This window comes from Amblyraja radiata, chromosome 17, assembly GCF_010909765.2.
Source record: "Amblyraja radiata isolate CabotCenter1 chromosome 17, sAmbRad1.1.pri, whole genome shotgun sequence".
Classification (NCBI taxonomy): domain Eukaryota; kingdom Metazoa; phylum Chordata; class Chondrichthyes; order Rajiformes; family Rajidae; genus Amblyraja; species Amblyraja radiata.
Genome location: NC_045972.1, coordinates 39,137,483 through 39,164,349, shown reverse-complemented (window position 1 = coordinate 39,164,349; position 26,867 = coordinate 39,137,483). Strand labels below are relative to the sequence as shown.

At 41.0% G+C, this 26,867-nt stretch overlaps 1 protein-coding gene across 2 annotated transcripts in view; it reads left to right on the top strand.

Annotated features, from left to right (window-relative positions):
• The window catches only part of tsnaxip1 (translin associated factor X interacting protein 1), a 46,435-nt gene that overhangs the window by 11,434 nt on the left and 8,134 nt on the right, over nt 1–26,867 (top strand). For both annotated transcript variants that reach the window (XM_033036263.1, XM_033036264.1), the window contains 8 exons: nt 6,806–7,002; nt 9,007–9,145; nt 11,219–11,388; nt 13,786–13,918; nt 17,226–17,275; nt 19,192–19,320; nt 23,631–23,789; nt 26,200–26,309. In XM_033036263.1, coding sequence (XP_032892154.1) covers nt 6,806–7,002; nt 9,007–9,145; nt 11,219–11,388; nt 13,786–13,918; nt 17,226–17,275; nt 19,192–19,320; nt 23,631–23,789; nt 26,200–26,309 — 1,087 coding nt within the window. The remainder of the gene's footprint in view (nt 1–6,805; nt 7,003–9,006; nt 9,146–11,218; nt 11,389–13,785; nt 13,919–17,225; nt 17,276–19,191; nt 19,321–23,630; nt 23,790–26,199; nt 26,310–26,867) is intronic.

Below are 26,867 nucleotides of genomic sequence, written 5' to 3'. Positions count from 1 at the left end.
TATGTGGGACCTTGTCGAAAGCCTTCTGGAAGTCCAGATACACCACATCCACTGGTTCTCCCCTATCCATGCTATTAGTTACATCCTCGAAAAATTCTATAAGATTCGTCAGACATGATTTACCTTTTGTAAATCCATGCTGACTTTGTCCAATGATTTCACCACTTTCCAAATGTGCTGCTATCCCATCTTTAATAACTGACTCTAGCAGTTTCCCCTCTACCGATGTTAGACTAACTGGTCTGTAATTCCCCGTTTTCTCTCTCCCTCCCTTCTTAAAAAGTGGGGTTACGTTTGCTACCCGCCAATCCTCAGGAACTACTCCAGAATCTAAAGAGTTTTGAAAGATTATTACTAATGCATCCACTATTTCTGGAGCTACTTCCTTAAGTACTCTGGGATGCAGCCTATCTGGCCCTGGGAATTTATCGGCCTTTAATCCATTCAATTTACCCAACACCACTTCCCGGCTAACCTGGATTTCACTCAATTCCTCCAACTCCTTTGACCCGCGGTCCCCTGCTATTTCCGGCAGATTATTTATGTCTTCCTTAGTGAAGACGGAACCAAAGTAGTTATTCAATTGGTCCGCCATATCCTTGTTCCCCATGATCAACTCACCTGTTTCTGACTGCAAGGGACCTACATTTGTTTTAACTAATCTCTTTCTTTTCACATCTCCCTGCTACCTTCAGGTAGAAGTACAGGAGCCTGAAGACTGCAACAACCAGGTTCAGGAATAGCTACTTCCCCTCAGCCATCAGGCTATTAAACCTGGCTCGGACAAAACTCTGATTATTAACAACCACTTTCTGTTATTTTCACTTTACCAGTTTATTTATTCATGTGTGTATATATTTATATCATGGTATATGGACACATTTATCTGTTTTGTAGTAAATGCCTACTATTTTCTGTGTGCTTAAGCAAAGCAAGAATTTCATTGTCCTATACAGGGACACATGACAATAAACTCACTTGAACTTGAACTTGCTGCACTTATTTACCCTTTGGTGTTGCATGGCTACGTTGTGTACTTTCACTGTGACATTCAAATGTATAGGAGCATCTGCTTGTTATGTTCAAGAAGGAACTGCAGATGCTGGAAAATCGATGGTAGACAAAAGTGCTGGAGAAACTCAGCGGGTGTGGCAGCATCTATGGAGTGAAGGAAATAGGCAACTTTTCGGAAAAATAGGCAGAACGTTTCGGGTCTGAAGAAGGGTTTCAGCCTGAAACGTTGCCTATTTCCTTCGCTCCATAGATGCTGCCGCACCCGCTGAGTTTCTCCAGCAATTTTGTCCACCTGCTTGTTATGCAATGGATATACAGAGGCTTGTCCACCACTATGCTGCTGGTAGTGATAGGCTCCATGCACTGCCCAAAGCAGTGTAAGAGTTTGCACAAGGCTTCTCCAAATTCCTTGCTTGCATGTCTCACCCTTTGTGTCGGCAGACGTACAAATCCTCAACTGAGTGTTGGTCGCCCTGCTATAGAAAATACATCACTAAGCTGGAAAGAGTGCAGAGAAGATTTGCCAGGACTCAAGGGTCTGAGCGAAAGGGAAGGGTTGGGCTAGGGAGGACTTTAGTCCTTGGAGTCCAGGAGGTGAGGGGTGATCTTATAGAGGTGTATAAAACCATGAGGGGAATAGATAGGGTTAATTCACAGAGTCCCATGCCCAGCATTGGGAAATCAAGAACCAGAGGATTTAAGTTAAAGCTGCGAGGGGAAAAGATTTAATAGGAATACGAGGGGCAACTTTTTCACTCGGAGGGTTGTGGGTATATGGAATGAGCTGCCAGAGGAGTTAGTTGGCGCAGGTACAATAACAGCATTAAAAAGACAATTGGACAGTTTTATGGATAGGAAAGGTTTAGTGGGATATGGGGCAAATACAATCAAGTTGGACATACTTAGATGGAGCATTCAGGTTTGTATTGATGAGTTGGCCATGAGGTACGATGACCCTCGGCAGCTGAACTCATTGATCTAGGTCTCCATGGAGTTGGCATCGTGACTGTCCTTTCCTCTGTATACTGTCCACTCATGTGGTGACTAACCACACGCTGGTTCTGCCTCTAATTCAGTACTTGAATTATGTGCAGGGAGGAACTACAGATGCTGGTTTATACCGAAAATAGACACAAAATGCTGCAGTAACTCAGCGGGTCAGGCAGCATCTCTGGAGAAAAGGAATAGTTTAAGTTTCGGGTCGGAACCCATCTTCAGACGGAAGTCCGAAACGTCACCTATTCTTTTTCTCCAGAGATGCTATCTGACCCGCTGAGTTACACCAGCATTTTGTGTCTACCTAAATTATGTGCATTGCTTAAATTTGCTTGATAAGATATGAAGTTTCAGTTGTCTGAGTAAAGCACAAGAATTAAGCTGCGATAAGTAGGACAGTAGGACTGGATATGCATGCTTGCAGCATGTTTAACATTATTTTCAAAGCCTTCAATCTCATCTCTGCTGCACCACATGTCTATGAGATAGATCTAAAAGAAGATAATTTGATCATTTAAAAAAATATATAATCATCCATGGTAATTGGTTGTTACCGACAAGAGTCAAGTCAAGAGAGTTTATTGACAAAACCAGTGCTTTATCCCCATCTGTTATTGTACCTTTTTGGTGGTGATCAGCAGTTTTCACGAATTGCAGTCTTCAGAGTATTCATCTATCGTTAATAAAATAATTATTATTTTTTAAGCCTGAATGGTGTTGGCTCGAAGGGAACTTTGGGATTTCTATGTATATATTTCTCATGTCTGAGATGGTGGAATTTGCAGTTTTTTTGAGGGGGTGATGTGAAGGCTGCCTTGCCAGGTTGTTACAGCATATTTTGTTAAGGACATACAATAGAACCACTGTGCACGAGTGATGGGGAGTGAATGTTCAAAGTGATGGATAGCTTGCAGTGTCGTGGATGGCATCCTGAGTGTTGTTGCAGCTGTGTGCATCAAAACAATGCAGACTTCCATCACACTCCTGACCTGTACCCTGTAGATGGTGAAAAGGCCCTGGAGAGTAAGGAAGTGAGCCACTTGTCATAAATACCCAGCTGCTGACATGCTCTTTTTAGCCACAGGTCAATTTCTGGTTTACAGGAGCACTTAGGATGTTGATAGTGGAAATTTTGACAATGATTATATTTATTAATCTTGAGGGAAGATGGTTACATTATCTCTTTTCGGAGATGATTTTTCTCCACATACTTGTGTGGCATGAATATCATTTTCCGCATATCATCCAAAGTTAAATACTCTGAAAGTTTCATGGCAAGTCTACACAATGTAGGATTCCACCCAGAATGTGGAATAGTCTTGAAGAATGGGAATGAGGATGACAGGCCATTGTCATTTACTTTGCTATGCATTTTTGCTATTTGTTTTCCGTTTAAAATTGGAAATGTTATTGAAGAATGAAGTCAGTTTTATAAAAAGTAATATTAACTGGAAAAAATACCTTGATAGGGACAATGTTGAAAAGGCAAATTGAAGTGGATGCAGTATCATCATTGATTCTTCAGAATGCAGGTGAAATTTACTCTCAATTCAAATTGATGACAGAGATCATGTTTGTGATAGCTTAGCATTATATCTTGCATCAGCGATGTTATATTCCACAGATGCACTGTAGAAAGCATTTTATCTTCTACAGATGCACCATAGAAAGTAATTTTTCTTCTACTGATGCACCATTGAAAGTATTTTATTGGGATGCATCACAGCACGGTTTGGGAACACCTCTATCCAAGACTGTATGGAATTGCAGAGAGCTGTGGACACAGTCCAGACCATCATGCAAATGAACCTCCCTCCCATTGACTCCATCTGCACTTTATGCTGCCTCGGCAAGGCCACCAGCATAATCAAGGACCATCCCAGTCACTCCCTCTTCTCCCTCCTCCCATCAAGCAAGTGGTACAGAGCTTTGAAAACGCATACCTCCAAATTCAGGGCCAAACTATCTTTACTGAACTTTATCTTGCACTAAATGTTATACCCTAAATACATTGTGAGAATTCTGGTTACTGGTATGCCCATCAGACCATGCAAGTAACATGGGGCAATGAGGCCTCAGCCCCATTTGCGGTTAGCAATGGTGTCAGACAAGAGGAAATTTTGTTCCCAGTTCTTTTTAATCTCTATATGGATGATCTGTCCAAGCAATTGAAAGCCTGTAATACTTGGTGCATGATTGGTAATACTCTAGTGAACCATATTATGTATGCAGATGATAGACAATAGACAATAAATAGGTGCAGGAGTAGGCCATTTGGCCCTTCAAGCCAGCACCGCCATTCAATGTGATCATGGCTGATCACCCCCAATCAGTACCCCATTCCTGCCTTCTCCCCATATCCCCTGACTCTGCTATTTTTAAGAGCCCTATCTAGCTCTCTCTTGAAAGCATTCAGAGAACCTGCCTCCACCGCCGACTGAGACAGAGAATTCCACAGACTCACCACTCTCTGTGAGAAAAAGTGTTTCCTCATCTCTGTTCTAAATGGCTTACCCCTTATTCTTAAACTGTGGCCCCTGGTTCTGGACTCCCCCAACATCGGTAACATGTTTCCTGCCTCTAGCATGTCCAAGCCCTTAACAATCTTATATGTCTCAATGCGATCACCTCTCATCCTTCTAAACTCCAGAGTGTACAAGCCCAGCTGCTCCATCCTCTCAGCATAAGACAGTCCCGCCATCCCGGGAATTAACCTTGTAAACCTATGCTGCACTCCCTCAATAGCAAGAATGTCCTTCCTCAAATTAGGGGACCAAAACTGCACACAACACTCCAGATGTGGTCTCACTAGGGCTCTGTACAACTGCAGAAGGACCTCTTTGCTCCTATATTCGATTCCTCTTGTTATAAAGGCCAACATGCCATTCGCTTTCTTCACTGCCTGCTGTACTTGCATGCTTACTTTCATAGACTGATGTACAAGGACCCCCAGATCCCGTTGTACTTCCCCTTTTCCCAACTTGACGGCATTTAGATAGTAATCTGCCTTCCTGTTTTTGCTACCAAAGCTAACCTCACATTTATCCGCATTAAACTTTATCTGCCATGCATCTGCCCACTCCCCCAACCTGTCCAAGTCATCCTGCATTCTCATAGCATGATCTTGTGGTCTTTAGTCCATCTAGCGCTGGTCTCCAGCAGCTCCTTACTATATATGTTCTGTGTATGGTGTGCAACACTATATTAAATATAATGCTGGTAAGAGTGCTGTTATGATCTGTAGAACCAAAGAGGATAAATGTCTAAAATTTCCTGATTTTAAATTGTCTGATAATGAACTTAGTGTCTGTAATAAGGTAAAATATCTTGGACATTTTATTATAGAACAAATGACAGATGATGAGGATATTTATAGGCAACACCGTATGATGTATGCACAAGCAAGCATTCTCTTACGCAAGTTTAGTGCATGTACAGATGGAGTGAAGATGTACACTCCCAGCTGTAATCAGGCAACTGAACTATCCTGGTCAGAGCATATTGTACACCACTCTATACTGCACACATATGGTCAAACTACAGAAAAGCAAGCTTACAGAGACTTAGAGTAGCTTATAATTATGCCATGAGAATATTACTCAAGAGACTTAGATGATGTAGTGCAAGTGCAATGTTTGTGGCTGCAGGAGTCAATACTTTACAAACTGTCCTAAGAAATCTCATGTATACATTTATTTGCCGGATTAATGAGTCTGAAAATGAAATTATCTTGGCCTTATCAAACATAACGTGTAAGTAAGTATACACTGTGCAGAGCTTGATTGTAATCATGTATAGGGTTGTCGCTAACTGGATAGCATGCAAAACAAAATATTCACTGTACCTCGGTACATGTGACAATAGTAATAAACTGACACTAACTAGTTATACAGGCATAACATTTTACAGCATGGAAGCAAGTTCTTCAGCCCATTGAGTGCACCGATCATTAACGACCATATTAATCGTACGTTGTATCCTTTTTTTTCCACATTCTCATTAACTCCCCTTACATTCTACCACAATTAACCCACCAACCTGCACGTCTTTGGGATGCAGGACAGCACATGGAGGACCCACACAGTCACAAGGAGAACATGCAAACTCCATACAGACAGTCCCTGAGGGCAGGATTAAACCTGGGTCTTTGTTGCTGTGAGGCAATGACTCTACTCGTGCCACTGTAAAAAGACTGGAGAACTATTTTATTCACATTTAAAAAAAAAAACTCTTATTTCACCAACCGATTTCAATTTTGAGATTTAGGCTTTGAGATTTAGGGCGACATAGTGGCTCAGTGGTAGAGTTGCTGCCTTACAGTACCAGGTCCTGACTATGGATGCTGTCAGTACGGAGTTTGTACATTCTCCCCTTGACCGCTTGAGTTATCTCCAGATGCTTCGGATTCCTCCCACACTCCAAAGATGTTTGTTAATTAATTGGTTTTGGTAAAATTGTAAATTGTCCCGAGTGAGTGGGATGGCGCTCGTGTATGGGGTGATCACTGGTTGGCGTGGATTCGGTGGACCAAATGGCCCGTTTCCGCGCTGTATCTCTAAAGTCCAAAGTGTGAAAGGGGAAAGATCTTTTGGAAATCTAACACCATCAATTTTCCTTTAAATCAGAATATTTGGCGATAATCAAGCCTTTCTTACTAGGGCAACTTATTTCTTAGGGGGAAAAAAAACAATGAGCATGTGTTTTTTGTTTTCTAAAATCACAAGAGAAGTTAGCTAAATAATTCAATTTCCATCAGATCCCAGTCATTAATCCAGCAATATCCTTTGTATCTCAGCTCAGCAGCGAAATCGAATCCGTGAGCTGGAACCATTGCAAGGCATGCTTGTATCTACAACAGAGAGCTGTGAACAGAAGATTCTTGCCCTGCGTGAAGAAGAAAAATTTGATATTCTATCACTGAAGCGTGAAAGAACACAGCTACTCAAAAACATTGATGATTTAATGGAAACGCAGGATTCTCTGGAGACCCAGGTCAGTTAATTCATGTGTGACTGGCATTGAGTTATACAGTATGGAAACAGGCCCTTCGACCCAACTCATCCATAAAGACCATGATGTCCATATGAGCTGGTCTTATTTGCTTGCGTTTGGGCCATAACCATTTAAACTTTTTTTTTCTATCTATGTACATGTCTAAATGTCTTTTAAACATTGTAATTGTACCCACTTCTACAGTTTATTTTTCCATATATTCTCACCACCTTCTGTGGGTAAAAGTTGCACCTCAGGTTCTTTCTAAATATTACTCTTATTACATGTGACAATAAACTGACCTTGAAACCTTGAAACCTTACTTTAAATTTCTGCCCTCTAGTTTTATTCTCCACCACCCTGAGAAAAACTGTGACTATCCACCATATCTATGATCGTCATGATTTTGTATCTCTATAAGGTCACCTTTGAACTTTCTACGCCACAGAAGAAAGGTAACCCAGTCTTCTTCATGCATTGCCTAAAGTTGTAGGTCAACTTGTTCTATTTCATCTTATTTGATTGTGCACGCCGGTTGATTGCATTCGTCGAAACAGGGCAGACCACGTGAAGGTTGCAATCTTCCACCCCGGTAACCCAGTCTGTCTCCAGCCTCTGCTTATAATCAAGCCCTCCAGGACCCGTAATATCTTTGTGTCATATATTCTTTAAGTAACATGCAGGATAATATGATGCAGACCCAGTCCAAATTAGATTAAAATTCAAACTAGTTGGCTTCTAATAGCTTTCCAAATGCTGTGGCTTGTTTGTTGTATATAATAAAATGTTTATTAGGGTATTCTTGCCCTCATTTTCTGCTTTTTGGCTTGATCTAAATAAATGGAACCATATGACCTCTTTTCAAATCACATGCCTTTCTCCACATTAGGACAATCTGATTAACATTGCATTATTGCTCCCAGAGCAGCACAAACAGAGCATTCTTTCAAATTAAAATGAAACATTCTTTATCATAGAATGTCCATTTATCATTTTCCTGCCCTGCTTTCCCAATATACTGACTCTTTTGTTTGGGCGTGGTTACATGAAAGTCATTAACTATCTCATCATTATTTACATGCTCACCTCAAATGTGCTGTGTCAGCAATCTACTTCAAAAACGTTTAATTGGTGTAAGACAGCAATTATTGTAATTTACTTGTGTATTGGCTGATACTATTTTGTTTTTAGCTGGCGGCCAAATTGGTCAATCCGCTGCAATGTTCGACTGTCTATTTTTAAAAATAAATGATGTTATTTATTCATATTGACAATAGAAAAGGAAAGGTTTTACATTATACAATGGTCCATTGTCTCAATACGACAAATGTAACCACAGTAGTTGTGTGGGGGGGAAAGTGGTAGCACGTTTGCACATCAGTAAATGGAACTAAGATGTCTGCACAGATGCTCTTTCTTTTATGGGACATAGGTTGTGGGATAAATTAGATCAAGGCACCCAGATAATTTAGCTGCTCTTTTTTAAATAATAGCAGTTTATTTGGAACGGCAGATGCACCATGGTTTGACCTACCATTTGAAATTTATTTTCTTATGCCTTTTCATCTCTGCTTTTGTATTCTCAGCAGTACAGGGATACCAGTTAAAACTGTACTTCGATCTTCAATCTTGCAATTTATTTCTCTTCCGAGGCTTCTGAGTAAAAAAAGTAATTGAATTAAATAGCACAGAAACACACCATTTTGCCCATTATGTACCTATCCAAATGAATCTTATTTACTGCATTGCTCCATTGTCTACTGTGCCCACTGGTTTTAATTTGTTTTCTTCAAGCTAAAGTCAAATATTCATGGGAAGTTTTATTTCATTATTGGCGCTACATAAAAAACAAGTTATATTAGGGAATAAAATGGTTTCATATTCCATCTTCTACGTCATTCATTATGATGACAAAAATAAAACACAATTTTCTTTCGAAAGCTTTTAATTGTAGAAATTCCATAGAAATTCCATAGATTTTTGAGTTCATTTTCTGATTTGCAGGTTAGTAAGCTTCAGGAAGAGCTGGCAACTGAATATGAACGATATCGAGAACAAAGAGATGCACGCATTCTTCTGATCGCTGATATGAATAATCTACATGTTCAACAAGAAGAGCCAGTACATTCTCAGGCAAAAGAAGGTGAAATGATATAGTTGGTTTATAACTGTTGTATAACAACTAAGTAATATTTATTCTGCTTGTGTATGAGAATCATGGTGTTTTCAAGATAAGTTGCAGTGACACTGGGAATCAAGTCAATCTTATGTGCAGGAAGGAACTGCAGATGCTAATTTATACCAAAGATGGACACAAAGTGCAGAGGTAACTCAGCGGGTCAGGCAGCATCCCTGAAGAAAAAGAATGGGTAGTGTTTCAGTTCGGAACCCTACTTCTTACTTCTTTGTGGCAGTTTTGTTAATTTGATGTTGAAAAAGCAATGTCAATTATTGATTATTCAACCTGGCTCAAGATTGGAACTCAATAAGTAGACTTTTCAGTGGAACTGCTTCAAATTAACCTACAGGTTTTAATGGCTTTCTTCAAGGAGCTCTTGTGATTAGGGATGTGGACTAGCAGATGCTACCATATGTAGGGCAAGGATGCCCGATGGGTGAATGCAGTGCTATTTTTATGACGGTACATGCTGGAATGGCATACATGCACCTCTCAATAGCGAAAAACCAGAATTTCAATTTTTTGGGATTTTTATTTCAATCTTCAGTATTAAATTATCAATTTTATCACAAAAGACTATGAACGTTTAAAGCATTGCTTGAACTGTTATATCCTAGGTTGTGATAATAATATGATCATTTAATTTACCAGAAATGTGATACGTATGTTTGGTTAAAAAAAGGTGAATATTTTTGTCATAATATGCTTCATTATTAACACGTGTTACTTTTAAATTTGAAATTCATTGGTTCCCAATATCAAAACAGAGGAGGAAATTGGTGGTGTGAAAATGTTGATAAATGTGGCTTAAAGTTTAATTGATATGTATTAGTTTAATTTAGTGAGACAATGTGGAAACAGGCCCTTCGGCCCACCAGGTCCATGCTGACCACTGATCACCCCATACACTAGTTCTATCCTACACACTAGGGACAATTTACAGAAGCCAATTATCCTACAAACCTGCATGTCTTTGGAATGTGTGAGGAAAACAGAGCACCTGGAGAAAACCCACACGGTCACAGGGAGTACGTACAAACTCCGTGCAGACAGCACCCGTATTCAGGATCGAACCTTGGTCTCTGGTGATGTAAGGCAACAACTCTTCTGCTGTGCCACGGTGCCGCCCATTTTTATGTCTACAAAAAGTATATGAATATATTTGCATATACTAAGCCATATAGTTTCAGCTGTTTAAATACACCAGTGCCTGTTTATATTCATAAATATTTGGTCCACAACTTAATACCTGGATATTTGCTTGTGGATCACTAGAGGGGGGAAAGGGAAGGGATAAATGTATGCTTTATAGTAGACACAAAAAACAAAACAATTTTGAGCTACTTGAATTGGAAACAAGCAAAATTAGAATAGATGTCCAATGTAAGTAAAATAATATATTTAGATGTGGATGCAAAAATTATATCAGTTTTGCAATTGATTGATTAATTTTACAATTATAAAATGCTCCAGCTTTTTCTTGCTATGTGTTACATATTTGATGTGAACTTTCGAAAAAACACTCTTATACCTGTTTTCCTAAGAATAAGCACATTTGCAGTGTTCTGTTTTGGTTTACATTTCAAACACGGGACTATTCTACAAACAACGAGAGAGCAGTCCTGAGCTACTATCTACCTCATTGGAGACCCTCGGACTATCTTTGTTTGGACTTTACTGGACTTTGGCTTGCACTAAACGTTATTCTTATTATTCCATTTAACATGTATCTGCACACTGTAGATGGCTCAATTGTAATCATGTATTGTCTTTCTGATGACTAGTTGGCACTCAACAAAAGCTTTTTAATGTACGTCAGTACACGTGACAATAAACTAAGCTAAACTACACTAAGCTAAACAACAAATCTGTAGTTGTGTTGACTCAACAAACCAAAACCGGAGTCTGCTCTGGCTATTGTTGGTTGACTAGGTACTTTTAATACTAATATTTACATGATACTGAAAGGTATTAAATGTGAATGACGATATAGGTAAGATATTTTTTCAAACAGTTTTCACATCTTGTTTTTCAAAGCTGATGAGGCTGATGATCCCATTAAACTGAAATTGGCGTTGAAGGTGGCTCATGAAGACCTCAAGGGATTGCAAGTGACGCTAAATGAAATGAAGGCAGAGTATGGGGATGTGATTCCAAGAAGGGAGTTTGAAACTTTAGAAAAAACCTATAATGAGCTAACTGAGAAGGTATGTGCTCATTTTCTATGTTTAAAATGTATTCTGCAAATATTGCAGAATTATGGTATCTTGTATATTGGATTATGAGTCAGGAAATGTTGATGCTATTTGTACACTCCACTCCTTACATCGCATTGGATTTTGATTTCATTGTTAATTTCCAAGCTTTTAGCTTATAGCTTATCTCCATTCACCACGTAGAGGGGTCCATTAAGTTGTTTGGGTGCTAAAATGAAGGAGTATGAAATTAAATCCGATTAAATAGCATTTACTGGATTCAATCTCAACAAGTGGGTGCAATTCAACTTCCAGAAAATAATTGGGATTGGGAAAAAATATCAAGATTTCAACAAATTTTATAAAAGTCCATAAAATTGATATGGAAATGGAAAGTAGAATATGAGAAACATAAACATAAACTGCAAACCTCCTATCTGTATGTGACTAGGAAAAAATTGGCAACATTTAATGTGGATCGCTTTACAGACTGAGGGAGGAAACATTATATTACGGAAGAGGGAAATTTAGTTTAGTTTAAATAATTTCCAAGACCTACCTATAGCAGCATTTGTGCGTCAGACTTCACAGCCACAGATGAGGTCAGAAAGGTGATATTGCAGAACCAGACGCCTTCTCAAACGAAAAGCCCTGCTTTGTAAGAATGGCCCACGAATGTTGCTGGCTATGCATGCGCAAAGTTATTTTGAGCAAATGATATCAAAGCCTGCACTTATTGTCATGCTGGAGATTGAAAATGCTGGAGTAACTGAAATAGGAATGTGGAGGGAAGGGGAGGGGTGAAATAGGTGCACATCTAGGAGGGGAACATGGGAGAGGGTGAGAAAGGGGTGAGTGTGGGGGAGGAAGGGGAGGGAAGGAAGGTTGTTAGAAGTTGCCTAAAATTGGAGAATTAAGCAACCCAAGTGGAATATGAGATGCTGTTCCTGAAGAACCTTTTGACAAAGATGAAAAGCTAAAGCTTATTGATTAGAACATCTTTTAACACAGAATCCAGCATTGTATTGTATGATTAACCAAAATGCACTGAAAAGGGTAGTATTCAGTTAATGAAGACTAAAGGGCCTGTCCCACTTGGCCGCCATTTACGCGACAGGCCAGTAGTGACATCATGCGTCCGTACAACTGTCTGGAGTGCGTGATGTCATTTGAATACCCAGTCTATGACATTTACCCAGTTTATGATATTTATGGTGATTTTCTAAAATGTTCCAGTTTCTTGAGTGGTGCTAGCAATTGGAAAAACTGCAGATGTAATGCCCCTATTCAAAAAAAGAGATGAATAAAAAGTAGCAAGCTGCAGACCAAATTAATCGGTGGGAAGGAACTGCAGATGCTGGTTTAAATTGAAGATAGACACAAAATGCAGGAGTAACTCAGCATCTCTGGAGAGAAGGAATGGACGATGTTTCAGACTGAAGATGGGTCTCGACCCGAAACGTCACCCATTCGACCCGAAACGTCACCCTGTCCCACTTGGCCGTCATTTACGCGACAGGCCGGTGGCGCGCAAAGATTTCGTACAGGACGAAATCCTGGTGCGCTGTGCGATACCGCGAGCAACTCCACATTCCTCCAAGCCACTCCATGCGCCCGTCCCATGCTACCCACACGCTGCCCACACGCTACTAGGTCGTGTAAATGGCGCGCATTGACGGCCAAGTGGGACAGGCCCTTAAGTGTGCAGATGTTTGGAGTCCAGTTCACAGTATTTGGACTCCTTGGTCTGGGTATCTCAGGTTGAAGACCCTAAGTTAACAAACTTAGCTAACAAAATAAATTGCATGGCGCCAAAACAAAATCTTCAATGCATTAGCAGTAACTTTTACAAATAAAACTTTAATGTCAGTTTTGTAAAGAGTCCTTTTGTCAACAAGAATTCAAAAGTTTAGAGTATGTTAGTCTAGTCCACTTTGCATGGAATATATATAGGATGTTTCCACTAGTGAGAGAGTCTAGGACCAGAGGTCATAGCCTCAGAATAAAAGGGCATACCTTATGAAAGAAGATGAGGAGGAATTTATTTTGTCAGAGGGTGGTGCATCTGTGGAATTCATTGCCACAGAAGGCTGCGGAGATCAAGTCAATGGATATTTTAAAGGTGGAGATTGATAGATTCTTGATTAGTACGGGTGTCAGGGGTTATGGGGAGAAGGCAGGAGAATGGGGTAGAGAGGGAGAGATAGATCAGCTATCATTGAATGGTGGAGTAGGCTTGATGGGCCAAATGGCCTGATTCTGCTCCTACAATTTATGAACTAATGAATTTATATAATCCTCTGGTTGAATTCTGTAGTTCCTTAAAGAATGGATTTTTGAACTGCTGAGCATGAGGATTATAAGATGCTGTCTTACCAGCATTTGATTTACGGCTGTTTATTCTTTTAGTATGAATATATGCAGAGGCATTTCACTCAGTTGAAAATGGAACACAATACCCTATTGGACATTAACAAGAATATGACTCTTGAGCGAGACAAACTGAGTGCAGAAGTTGAACTACTAAGAACTAAAGTGTCAGGTAAGTAACACAAAGCCTCATCTGTCTGGATCAAAATCTAAGTTTCATACCTAAAAAAGGTTATTTCATTGTTTTGCAATGGCCATATGTGATACTCGAGTGTCATTCTTCCATTTGACTAACAAACATATTCGCCAGGGACTCTTGTGTACATTGTAAAACCAACATATGACAAATAGTTTTCAAGAAGGAACTGCAGATGCCGGAAAATCGAAGGTACACAAAAATGCTGGAGAAATTCAGCGGGTGCAGCAGCATCTATGAAGCGAAGGAAATAGGTCTGAAGAAGGGTTTCGGCCCGAAACGTTACCTATTTCCTTCGCTCCATAGATGCTGCTGCACCCGCTGAGTTTCTCCAGCATTTTTGTGTACCTATGACAAATAGTAGTACAGTAGTCACAAAATAATGTCAGTAAAGAGTTACAGGTCACCAGAAGCTATCACAGAGTTTTAAAATAGATGAGGACATAAAAGATGCCCCAACTAAAATTTTCTTGAATCAGCAACTGCTCTTTACATTGAAAAGTTACATTTCAGTCCACTATTGAAAGGTGAATGAGTGAAACCTTGGACCGTTACCTTTCACAGCTATGGATTATTGTGTTTTGTTCAATAGCTGCAGGTTTATTGCCATGAAATTAAGGATGGAATTACTAACCACAGTTTTAGGAATAACTCAAATATAGTATGTTCGGCTGATTAGAGACAATCAGATCTGTAAATGATGGATCATGGCTGAGAACATGATTGAATGTTTTGGTGAAGTGACTGTAGTAAACAGGAAATGTCTGAGGGTGTGACTAATTTTAGTTTTTAGTTTTAGAGATACAACATGGAAACAGGCCCTTCAGCCCACCGAGTACGCGCCGACTAGTGATCCCCATACACTAGCACTATCCTACACACTAGGGACAATTTACAATTTTTACCGAAGCCAATTAACCTGAAAACCTGTACCTCTTTGGAGTGTGGGAGGAGACTGGAGCACCCGGGGGAAACCCACGCGGGGTGAACATACAAACTCCGTACAGGCAGAGAACCCAGCAACTCTACCGCTGCGCCTCCATGCCACCACAACTAGTTTGCATCTTCAGATTACATTGAATAATGTCTCCAATAAAAGAATGATAACTAAAGTTCATGGGAAAATTGTTGAGGTGATTAAATATATTGTACAGTTGTGAACTCACAATTTTGACAAGGCTTAGTTCACTATACTTACAGTATTAACTGATTTGTTATGCTTGATCGTACTGGTAGGAGAAACATGTTATTCATAAATGTTCTTCAGATTTTCTCAACTATTAGATAAAATCCCACGAAGGCAGAGGAGGTGGCAGAATAATGTCTTTTTATTCCTAAATTTGTCTGCCAAACAGACAAAATTAACAGAGTAATTGAATATTTTTAAAATTTGTGTCGAGGAGTTGGGTGTTGCCGGCAAGGCCAGCTTCTGTTGCTCTCCGTAATCCTCTCGATAAGGTGTTAGTGAACCATCTTCTTGAATACCAAGATTTGGATCAAATGGCGATGCAGGACTGCAATATATCTCCATATTGGGATTGTGTGGGATTTCTTGGAATCTTGGAAACTTTATTGTCATTCAGATGCATCTGTTGGACTTTCTGGCTGATAGACACTGCAGGTCAGGGAAGAAGCTGTTGGGATAACATGGACAAATACCAGCAGCGTATTTTGTGATGGTACTACACACAACACCCTCTGTATGCTGGTAGGTTAGGGAGTGTATGCATTGATCAGTGGGGTTGCCAATTGTTTGTTTCTTCATTCTGGATAGCTCTGACCTTTGAGCATTATTGGTGCTGCCTTCTCTGTGGATTGTCACCTTGTCGTGGTGGAGAAGCTTGTGTGGTCCTGAGATCCTGAGAGCGATGCCGATGCTCCTGGTAGGGCCATCTATGGCAGTACGGTCGAGAGGGTGGTCTCTGTCAAAGAGCAATCCAACCAAGACCTCAACGGTGGAACAGGCGGAGGATGATGGCTGACTTTAGTGGAGCGTCACAACGGCTGGGAAGGCAGATGAAGGCTGCAGCAGAAAAGGGTCCCCGGTCGTCTTGGATTCCATGCCACTGGATTCTGACCCAGATCTGTCAAGGACCGTGTGGTGGCTGTCTGTGCACCAGTCTCCCCACGTTAAACAAAGTTACGCACAGGCGTCTTCCATGAGAGGACAGTCATACTCGTTTCGAGTGACTGCCGATGATGATTGGTGCTGCATGGAAAAGTTTAGGATGTCAGGTCACTTACTGCAGTATTTATGTGGCTGGTTCAGTTGTGTTTCTACTCAATGATGACCCTCAGGATATTGATAGTGGCAGAGTCATCAAAGGTAATGCACTTGAATGTCAAGAGAATCTCAATTCTCTCTTAATCAAGATAGTAATTGTTTGGCTCTTTTGTGGCATAAATATTACCCATTCCACTTATCGACCTGAATGTTATCCAGGTCTTGATACTTCAGGCAGACCTGTAACTGAAGCACTTTGAGTTATCATATCAATGGATTGCAATATAATACCAACCATGTTATAAGTATTTCTGTAACTTTTCTTTGGGGGGGGGGGGGGGGCGCATCGTCACATGGGAGGGGTGGTTCCCGAATGCAATACTCCCTTGCTGGTGGCTCCCGGCTCCGGAGGGGGGGGTCACGTCACTCATAGTGCAAGCAAGAAGGCAGCGTTTCTTTTAGGTTTTTGAACATTTTCATTAATAACACGAGAAGTAAAGCATGAATTTTTCAGATAAGGAGATTTTGGACTCCACGGACAAAATCTCTAACGGAATATGTAAAAATGTTACTGTCAGTGCGTCGTTTTTTGGAGAAGATGTGATTATATACAAACAAGCACATACGCCAACAAACACACACACATCCAAGATCAGACTTTCAATAGGTATATATGATAAATATAAGACACTCATCAATTTCTAGAGTTCAAGCTAATTTGAATAAGCTGCAATGTAATGACAAGCTCAAAATCCACCAGAAATGTAATGTTTATTGATTATAGGCAATATCAATCACACAGAATTTTATATTTGAATTGGATGGCTTGAATTTTCCTATTTAGATTTGTTTGTAGAAATATTAACTAATGTCAGTAAAAATTTAAGTTGTGGATGATATCTCTAACCAAACCACATATTCAAACCTATATACTAGAAAATAATAGATGCCAATAGTAAATTAAATTTTAGAAAAAGATGTCACTGGCTGCCCGATAGATTTTAGTTTTTATTTATTAATGCAAATCTAATATTTTGTTTTTGCTTGTAATTTGAACAGGTAGTCAGGTGGCAGTTAATGAAGCAAATCAGGATTACTTTGAAGGACTGGTATGAGTTTAATAATCATTCATCGAATGTTATTGACAAAAGATTTTAGCACACCCACCTATACAGTACATATTACAAAAAAACAGTTACTGGCAGTTTCAGTTGAGTAACTTAAATGATTGATGTGCCTTCTGGCAAAAGGTTGGTGACAGACAAGGCCTTGACCCAGTTAACACAGAAAGTGAGAAAGGTTAATGTGTGGGCTTGGACTCAGATTTTTTGCACTTTTATCCTTTGTATTTTGAGAACATTGGTGGTGATGGAGGGCATTGATTCACATTTTTTCCAGTAGATCCAATGAGGTTTAAGGCAAATCTAATCTGAAAATAAAAAAGCTTTCATCAGCAAAAACTGATTATAAAGCGATCTTACTCTGAAATGTCCTCCTACCAACTGGAGAGCGGTCCGAGCTACTATCTACCTCACTGGAGACCGTCAAACTATTTTTATTCTGACTTTACTGGACTTTATCTTGAACTAGATGTTATACCTTTTATCCTGTATCTGTACACTGTGGACAGCTTGATTACAATAATTTATAATCTTTTTGCTGACTGGATAGCACGCAACAAAAACGCTTTTCACAGTACCTTGGTATATGTGACAATAATTTAGTTTCTAGTTTTAGTTTTAAAGATACAGCATGGAAATAGGCCCTCCAGCCCACACTGACCAGCGATCCCCGCACATTAAAACTACACTACACACACTAGGGACAATTTTACATTTATACCAAGCCAACGAACCTACCATCCTGTACGTCTTTGGAGTGTGGGAGGAAGCCGACGATCTTGGAGAAACCCCACGTAGGTCACAGGGAGAACGAACAAACTCCGTACAGACAAGCATCCCTAGTCAGGATCAAACCCGGATCTCTGTCGCTGTAAAGCAATAGCTATAGCAATAGCACGTCACCGTGCTGCCCTCAATAACATATTAAGCTCAAGTTTAATATGTAATTGTAGCCTTGTATTTGTAGACCAGTGTGGTTGATTCTTAATTGGTCTGACAAAGATTGTTGTAGTAGAATTCTATGTGCAATAAACAAGCTATCTCACATTGGTGGAAGCACTATACATTGTGTTGGTTAAATTGGAACCATTTCCGTGGTTTCAACACAAGAATAGAATACAAGTAGGGGCAGACTGATTCCTCAGTCTGAAGAAGGGTCTTGACCCGAAACGTCACCTCCTCCTTTTCTCCAGAGATGCTGCCTGACCTACTGAGTTACTCCAGCTTTTTGTGTCTGTCTTCTGCTTAAACCAGCATCAGTAGTTCCTCCCTACACAATGGTTAATAAATGCTTGTTTTACCATCAATGCTCACTTCTTGAGAAATATTTGAAATAAAACCTTTTGGGTATGATGAAATAGCAGCACTGGCCAACATACTAAATGGGTTCATAACTGCCCAGCTAATTCAATATCAATCTAGAGGAATACCAAAAGATGGGGAGAACACAATATTCCTAAAGCATGTGATAACAAGGAACTGCAGATGCTGGTTGAAACTAAAAATAGACACAAGATGCTGGGAGTAACTTGGCAGGTCAGGCAGCATCAGTAGAGAACATGGATAGACGGCATTTCCGGTTCCAACCCGAAATGTCGCCTATCCATGTTCTCCAGGGATGCTGCCTAACCCGCTGAGTTACTACAGGATTTTATGTCTATTCCTAAAGCATGGATTACATGTCCCTGTACGGTTTAGAACCCATTAACCACTTTCTGCAGTGTTGAATGTTAACATAGTGAAATAGAGCAATCAATTTGCATACTGCAACGTTCAACATATTTAATCAAAAGATTTGTTTTGTGATTTTTGTATGAGGGACAGCCGTGAAATCTTCTGCATTAATCTTTCCTGTAAACATAAAGCAAGAGTTATTAGAATATTTACAGATTTTCTTTGTGTAGGGGACTGGAGAAGATGTTGTTATGTTTCTGCGCCATAATAGTCTTGTCAAGAATGTGAATCTGACCAAGGAGGATTTAATCAATGTGTTGAGGGAAATCTGGGAAGAAAAAAGTGCAAATGATCAGCAGGTATGTGAACCCACTCCTCAGTATCACATATGTGGCTTTCTCTGAATGTAAATAAGTACTCAAGCAAATGGACAGGTATATTTCTAGTGTCTTTTAACAAAACTGAAATCAGCTGAAACAATTGAAGTACATTACAGATGCCATCCACATCCTTCATATTGGGAAGAAAAATGTCGAGAGTAGCTTCTGCTGTCAGTGGCCACAACTGTTCACGGGTGTGATTTTTAAACCCAATCTCGTCATTGAGGAATTACTTACTGACAGTAGAATTGCCTCAACCAGTATAGGGCAGGAGTATGTTTTGGCAAGAACAGTTGCTCTGCAGTGGTAATATGTGCAGGTGGAGACAGGCTGTGATATCTTCCAAGAAATTGCAAGGAATTGTGGACGCAGCCCAGACCATCACAGAAACCAACTTCCCATCCATTGACTCCATTTACACCTCGCACTGCCTCGGCAAGGCCACCAACATAATCAAGGACAAGTCGCATCCTGGCCACTCTCTCTTCTCCTCTCTCCCATCGGGCCAAAGGTATAGAAGTGTGAAAATGCACACCTCCAGGTTCAGGGACAGTTCCTTCCCAGCTGTTATCATGCAACTGAATAATCCTACCACAACTAGAGAGTGGTCCTGAACTACTTTCTACCTCATTGGAGACTTTCTTTAATCGGAATTTATTGGCTGTATCTTGCACTAAATATTATTCACATTATTCCTTCTATCATGTATCTGTACATTGTGGAATGCTCGATTTATAATCATGTATTGTCTTTCCACTGACTGGTTAGATAATAGATGCAGGAGTAGGCCATTCGGCCCTTCGAGTCAGCACCGCCATTCACTGTGATCATGGCTGATCATCCACATTCAGTACGCCGTTCCTGCCTTCTCACCATATCCCCTGACTCCGCTATCTTTAAGAGCTCGATCTAACTCTCACTTGAAAGCATCCAGAGAATTGGCCTACCTTCTGAGGCAGAGAATTCTACAGATTCACAACTCTCTGGGTGAAAAAGTTTTGCCTCATCTCCGTTCTAAATGGCCTATCCCTTATTCTTAAACTGTGGCCCCTGGTTCTGGACTCGCCAACATTGGGAACATGTTTCCTGCCACTAGCGTGCCCAATCCCTTAATAATCTTATTTGTTTCAATAAGATTCCCTCTCAACCTTCTCAATTCCAGAGTATACAAGCCCAGCCGCTCCATTCTATTAACATACGACAGTCCCACCATCCCGAGAATTAACCTTGTGATCCTACGCTGCACTCCCTCAATAGCAAGAATGTCCTTCCTCAAATTTGGAGACCAAAACTGCACACAATACTCCAGGTGTGGTCTCACTAGGGCCCTGTACAACTGCAGAAGGACCTCTTTGCTCCTATACTCAACTCCTCTTGTTATGAAGGCCAAGATGCCATTCGCTTTCTTCATTGCTTGCTGTACCTGCATGATTACTTTCATTGACTGATGAACAAGGACCCCCAGATCTCTTTGTACATCCTATTTTTCCAACTTGACACCATTCAGATAATAATCTGCCTTCCTGTTTTTGCCACCAAATTGGATGACCTCACATTTATCCACATTAAGCTGCACCTGACATGCATCTGCCCACTCCCCCAACCTGTCCAAGTCACCCTGCATCCTCATCGCATCCTCCTCACAGTACACACTGCCATCCAGATTTGTGTCATCTGCAAATTTGCTAATGTTATTTTTAATCCGTTCATCTAAATCATTAATGTATATTGTAAATAGTTGCAGTTCCAGCACAGAGCCTTGCGGGACCCCACTAGTCACTGCCTGCCATTCTGAAAGGGACCCGTTAATCCCTACTCTTTGTTTCCTGTCTGCCAACCAAATTTCTATCCATGTCAGAACCCTACCCCCAATACCATGTGCTCTAATTTTGCCCACTAATCTCCTATGTGGGACCTTATCAAAGGCTTTCTGAAAGTCCAGGTACACTACATCCACTGGCTCTCCCTTGTCCATTTTCCTAGTTACATCCTCAAAAAATTCCAGAAGATTAGTCAAGCATGATTTCCCCTTCGTAAATCCATGTTGACTCGGACCGATCCTGTTACTGCTTTCCAAATGTGCCGCTATTTCATATTTTATAATTGACTCCAGCATCTTCCCCACCACTGATGTCAGGCTAACTGGTCTATAATTCCCTGTTTTCCCTCACCTGCTTTTCTTAAAAAGTGGGATAACATTAGCTATCCTCCAATCCACAGGAACTGACCCTGAATCTATAGAACATTGGAAAATGATCACCAATGCATCCACGATTTCTAGAGCCACTTCCTTAAGTACCCTGGGATGCAGACCATCAGGCCCTGGAGATTTATCAGCCTACAGCCCTATCAATCTACCCAACACCATTTCCTGCCTAATGTGAATTTTCTTCAGTTCCTCCGTCACCCTAGGTCCTCTGGTCACTAGTACATTGGGGAGATTGTTTGTCTTCCTTAGTGCAGACAGATCCAAAGTACCTTTTCAACTCATCTTCCATTTTCTTGTTCCCCATAATAAATTCACCTGTTTCAGTCTTCAAGGGTCCAACTTTGGTCTTAACTAAATTTTTCCACTACACATACCTAAAGAACCTGATTTTTTCAGTCTACTTGTATGTTGAAATCTCCCAAAACAACCGTAGCATTACCTTTACTACATGCCAATTTTAACTCTCGATTCAACTTGCACCCTATATCCAGGCTACTGTTTGGGGACCTGTAGATAACTCCCATTAGGGTCTTTTTACCCTTACCATTCCTCAGTTCTATCCATACTGACTACATCTCCTGATTCTATGTCACCCCTCGCAAGGAACTGAATTTCATTCCTCACCGACAGAGCTACCCCACCCCCTCTGCCCACCTGTCTGTCTTTTCGATGGGACGATCATTCAGTTCCCAGCCCTGGTCCTCTTGCAGCCATGTCTCTGTAATTCCCACAAAATCATACTTGCCAATTTCGAACTGAGTCTCAAACTCATCCACTGTATTTCTTATACTTTGTGCATTCATATATAATACTTTTAATCCATTACTCCCCTCACTCTTCACATCAATTCCTATTTCACTTGGCCAGTCTCCTATCCCTTCCTGAGCTTTCTGCCCTGTTAATTCTGGTGTCTTTCTTAACTTTTCTTATACTCTCTTTCCCTTTAACTTCATCCTTATATCCCCAGTTTGTCCCCTCCCCTCCACTGTTTAGTTTAAACCCACCCGTGTAGGTGGCCCTCCTGTTAAGGTGCAACCCGTTTGTACAATTCATCCTTTCCCCAAAACAGATCCCAGTGGTCCAAGAATCTACATCCCTGCTTCCCGCACCAGCTCCTCAGCCACCCATTCAGGTCCTGTAACTCCCTGTTCCTGCCCTCACCAGCACGAGGAACTGGAAGCAAACTTTGCATCATGGCCATGCACCCACTTGAGAAAATTAGAATTGATTTTTTATGATATATTTACCAAATAACATCCCAAGTATGTTTTTAAACCTGTAATAATATAATGTAAGTGACATTCAAATTCCTGGGCGTGCACATCTCTGAAGATCTTTCCTGGTCCGAGAACACTGATGCAATTATTAAGAAAGCACATCAGCGCCTCTACTTCCTGAGAAGATTACGGAGAGTCGGTTTGTCAAGGAGGACTCTCTCTAACCTCTACAGGTGCGCAGTAGAGAGCATGCTGACCGGTGGCTTGGTTCGGCAACTTGAGCGCCCTGGAGAGGAAAAGACTACAAAAGGTAGTAAACACTGCCCAGTCCATCATCGGCTCTGACCTCCCTTCCATCGAGGGGATCTATCGCAGTCGCTGCCTCAAAAAGGCTGGCAGTATCATCAAGGACCCACACCATCCTGGCCACACACTCATATCCCCGCTACAGGAGCCTGAAGACTGCAACGACAAGGTTCAGGAATAGCTACTTCCCCACAGCCATCAGGGTATTAAACTTGGCTCGGACAAAACTCTGATCATTAATAGCCCATTATCTGTTATTTGCACTTTATCAGTTTAATTATTCATGTGTGTATATATTTATATAATGGTATATGGACATACTGATCTGTTCTGTAGTCATGCCTTCTATATTTTGTTGTGCTGAAGCAAAGCAAGAATTTCATTGTCCTATCTGGGACACATGACAATAAACTCTCTTGAATCTTGAATCTGGATTCAAAAACCAGCATTACATTTTCATTAAAGAAAAGATAAATATGTCTTCAACAGATTGCAGATTTCAATAAATATGTGCATAATGTTTGAAGATTCTGTACTGTTTTCTTCCAAAAATACAGAACAATACAAAGTCGAATCTTCCTGAGTTTTTCCATAAGTACCTCTGGAAGAAGTTTGGAGACTCTGCCATGCTCTGGGCTTACAACATTTACTATGGCTGCAGGTACCATCAGGACGATGAGTTCATCGGTCTGTTTTTCCGCATCATCAATGGAATAGTGAGTTTCTGCATTTCTGCATTTGATAAAATTAACAAGGTTCATATATAGGTAAATTAATTTTCCTAGACTCTGCTGATATTCACAAGATAATAATAATAATAATAATACATTTTATTTATGGGCGCCTTTCAAGAGTCTCAAGGACACCTTACAAAAATTTATCAGGTAGAGGAAAAACATGTAAGGGGAATGAAATAAATAGTAGAGACATGACTAGTACACAAAGTAAAGACAGAATTCAATACAAAACACAATATGAGGCAATTAATGCACATATGAAAAGGGAGGGGGACGTGGGGCTAAGGATAGGCAGAGGTGAAGAGATGGGTCTTGAGGCGGGACTGGAAGATGGTGAGGGACACGGAATTGCGGATCAGTTGGGGGAGGGAGTTCCAGAGCCTGGGAGCTGCCCTGGAGAAGGCTCTGTCCCCAAAACTGCGGAGGTTGGACTTGTGGATGGAGAGGAGACCGGCTGATGTGGATCTGAGGGACCGTGAGGGTTGGTAGGGGGAGAGGAGGTCAGTGAGATATGGGGGGGCCAGATGGTGGAGGGCTTTGTAGGTGAGGATCAGGATTTTGTAGTTGATCCGGTGGGAGATGGGAAGCCAGTGAAGCCAAGATGTCATCGGTACATTTGGGAAGCAGCAAAAACAACATTTTTAATTTAGTTTAGAGATACGGCATGGAAATTGGCCCTTCGGCCCACTGAGACCGAGCCAACCAGTGATCCCCGCACACTAACCCAACCCTACACACACTAGGGACAATTTACAAATTTACCGAAGCCAATTAACCTACAAACCTTTGAAGTGTGGGAGGAAACCGGAGCACCCGGAGAAAACCCCCGCAGGTCACGGGAGAACATATAAACTCTGTACAGATAGCACCCGTGGTCAGGATCGAACCCGGGTCTCTGGCACTGTAAGGCAACAATTCTACTGCTGTGCCACCCTGCTAAACATAGGGGGACACCAAGTGCTGGAGTAACTCAGTGGGTCAGGCAGCATTTCTGGAGAACATGGATAAAGTTTTGGCCGAGACCCCTCTTCAGACTGATTGTGGGGTTTGGGGGGCAGGGAGAGAGGAGAGGCAGGACAAAGCACGGAAGGTAATAGGTGGACAAAGGCGAGGGGGCTTTTTGATAGGCCAAGGGTTGGAACAAAGGCCAGACAGCAAAGCAGATGGTGTGAGACAGGATTGAGATTGCAAATTGTATAGCCAGAGGAAGGAATCTGAGAGGAGGGGGGGGGGGGGGGGGGGGGGGGGAGAAATAGTTATGAGTATAGGTGGGGCATGGGAGGAAGCGTGGGGGAAGAAAGGTGGGCTGTGGGGGAGAGAGGAGAAGTGTTGTTAGAGGTTACCTAACATTGGAGAATTCAGTGTTCATACTGTTGGGTTGTCAGCTATGATGATCTGATTTCCCCTACTCTGTGTCATTGAGATACAGTTAGCCGCAGAGAAAATGAAAGGCAATGGGACCAAATATTGGGAGGTGGATACAATGTACTGTAGCGACTCAAGTGCACATTTACTAGTGGTGACCAGAGATTAAATGCAAAACATTTGTGAAGAGCCCAATATCCAGTTTATACCCAAGGTGACTATGTTGCTGCGCACTATGCATGACACCATTATATACTATTGAACAATGACAGTGGGATCAATTCAATTATACTTTATTGCCACATGTACCTAGGTGGTGTGAAATGTTTTGTAATGCATATAACCCGGTATAATCATGTAGCCGACCTCACCGAGGCAGTACACAAGTGTCGCCACTTTTTGGCACTGACAAAGTTACAAAAGTTCACCAGTTCAATGATTCTGGGGGTGTGAGATTTCTTAAAAGAATGGAGATTAGATGGATGGAAAATAGAAATATAACATCACAAAAAATTCTCAGCTCTCCCTCAACCCTCCTCCTCTTCTTCCTTTCAGCATGACTTAGTCCAAGGCTAACTGAACAATGCGGCAGCAAATGAATCATTTATAGCCGTCCTTTCAAGGGAATGAAATTTTGATTTGATTTGGCCGTCCCTTAACCGGTTGTTTTTTTCCATAAGACATAGGAGCTTCTGCTATTAGGCTATTTGGCCCATCGAATTCTGTCATTCAATCATGGCTGATCTATCTTTTCCTGATAACCCCATTCTCCTGCCATCGCCCCATAACCTTTGACACCCTTCTTAATCAAATACCCATCAATCTCCCCTTTAAAAATACCCCCAAAACGGCCTCTACAGCCTTCTGTGGCACTGAATTCTATAGATTCACCACCTCGTGGAACTAAATGCAAGGGAATGAATCACTTCAAATTAAGCAAAGATTTGACTATGTTTTTGTTTAGTTTATGTTTAAGGTAGTCTGCTATAATTGTCTAACCACACTTATGTTTGGAACAAATTAGGTTGATGAAAGTGTATATCACGGGCATGTGAAACTTATTTCGGACGTGTTGAATTCATTTACAAATCGTGACACTGCTGGAAAAGGCATTCTTACCAAACACGAATTCAGGTTGGAGCTGTTAATATTTGATTACATGGAAAATGTAACCTTTCAAATACATAGAAAGAATATCTGCATTGTTAACTGGGAGCTAGGCCTTCGATCCTCAAGTTTCATGGATTCTTAAACATACCATCACTAGGTTTATGCCCTTGGAGTACAGAATTAAAGCAGAAAATATTGTTGGAGCAAACATGATGGTCTAAGTCAAACAGTAGTTGTAAACCAGGAGAGAGTGAGGTTCCAGGAAATTGCAGATGTTGGTTTACAAAAAAGACGCAAAGTGCCAGAGTAATTCAGTGGGACAGGCAGCATCCCTGGAGAACCTAGATTGGTGACATTTCACCCTGTTTTCCTCAGGTGCAAAATGTCCAATACTAGAGGCAATAGCTATAAGGAGCGAGGGGGAAAGTTTACTGGAGATGTGCGGAGCACATCAGAGAGTAGTAGGGGCTTGGGACGCATTGCCAGTGGTGGTGGTGGAGGCAATTATGATAACGGTGTTTAAGAGACTTGTAGATAGACACATAAAAGTGCAGAGACTAGAGGGATAGGGATCATCAGGCA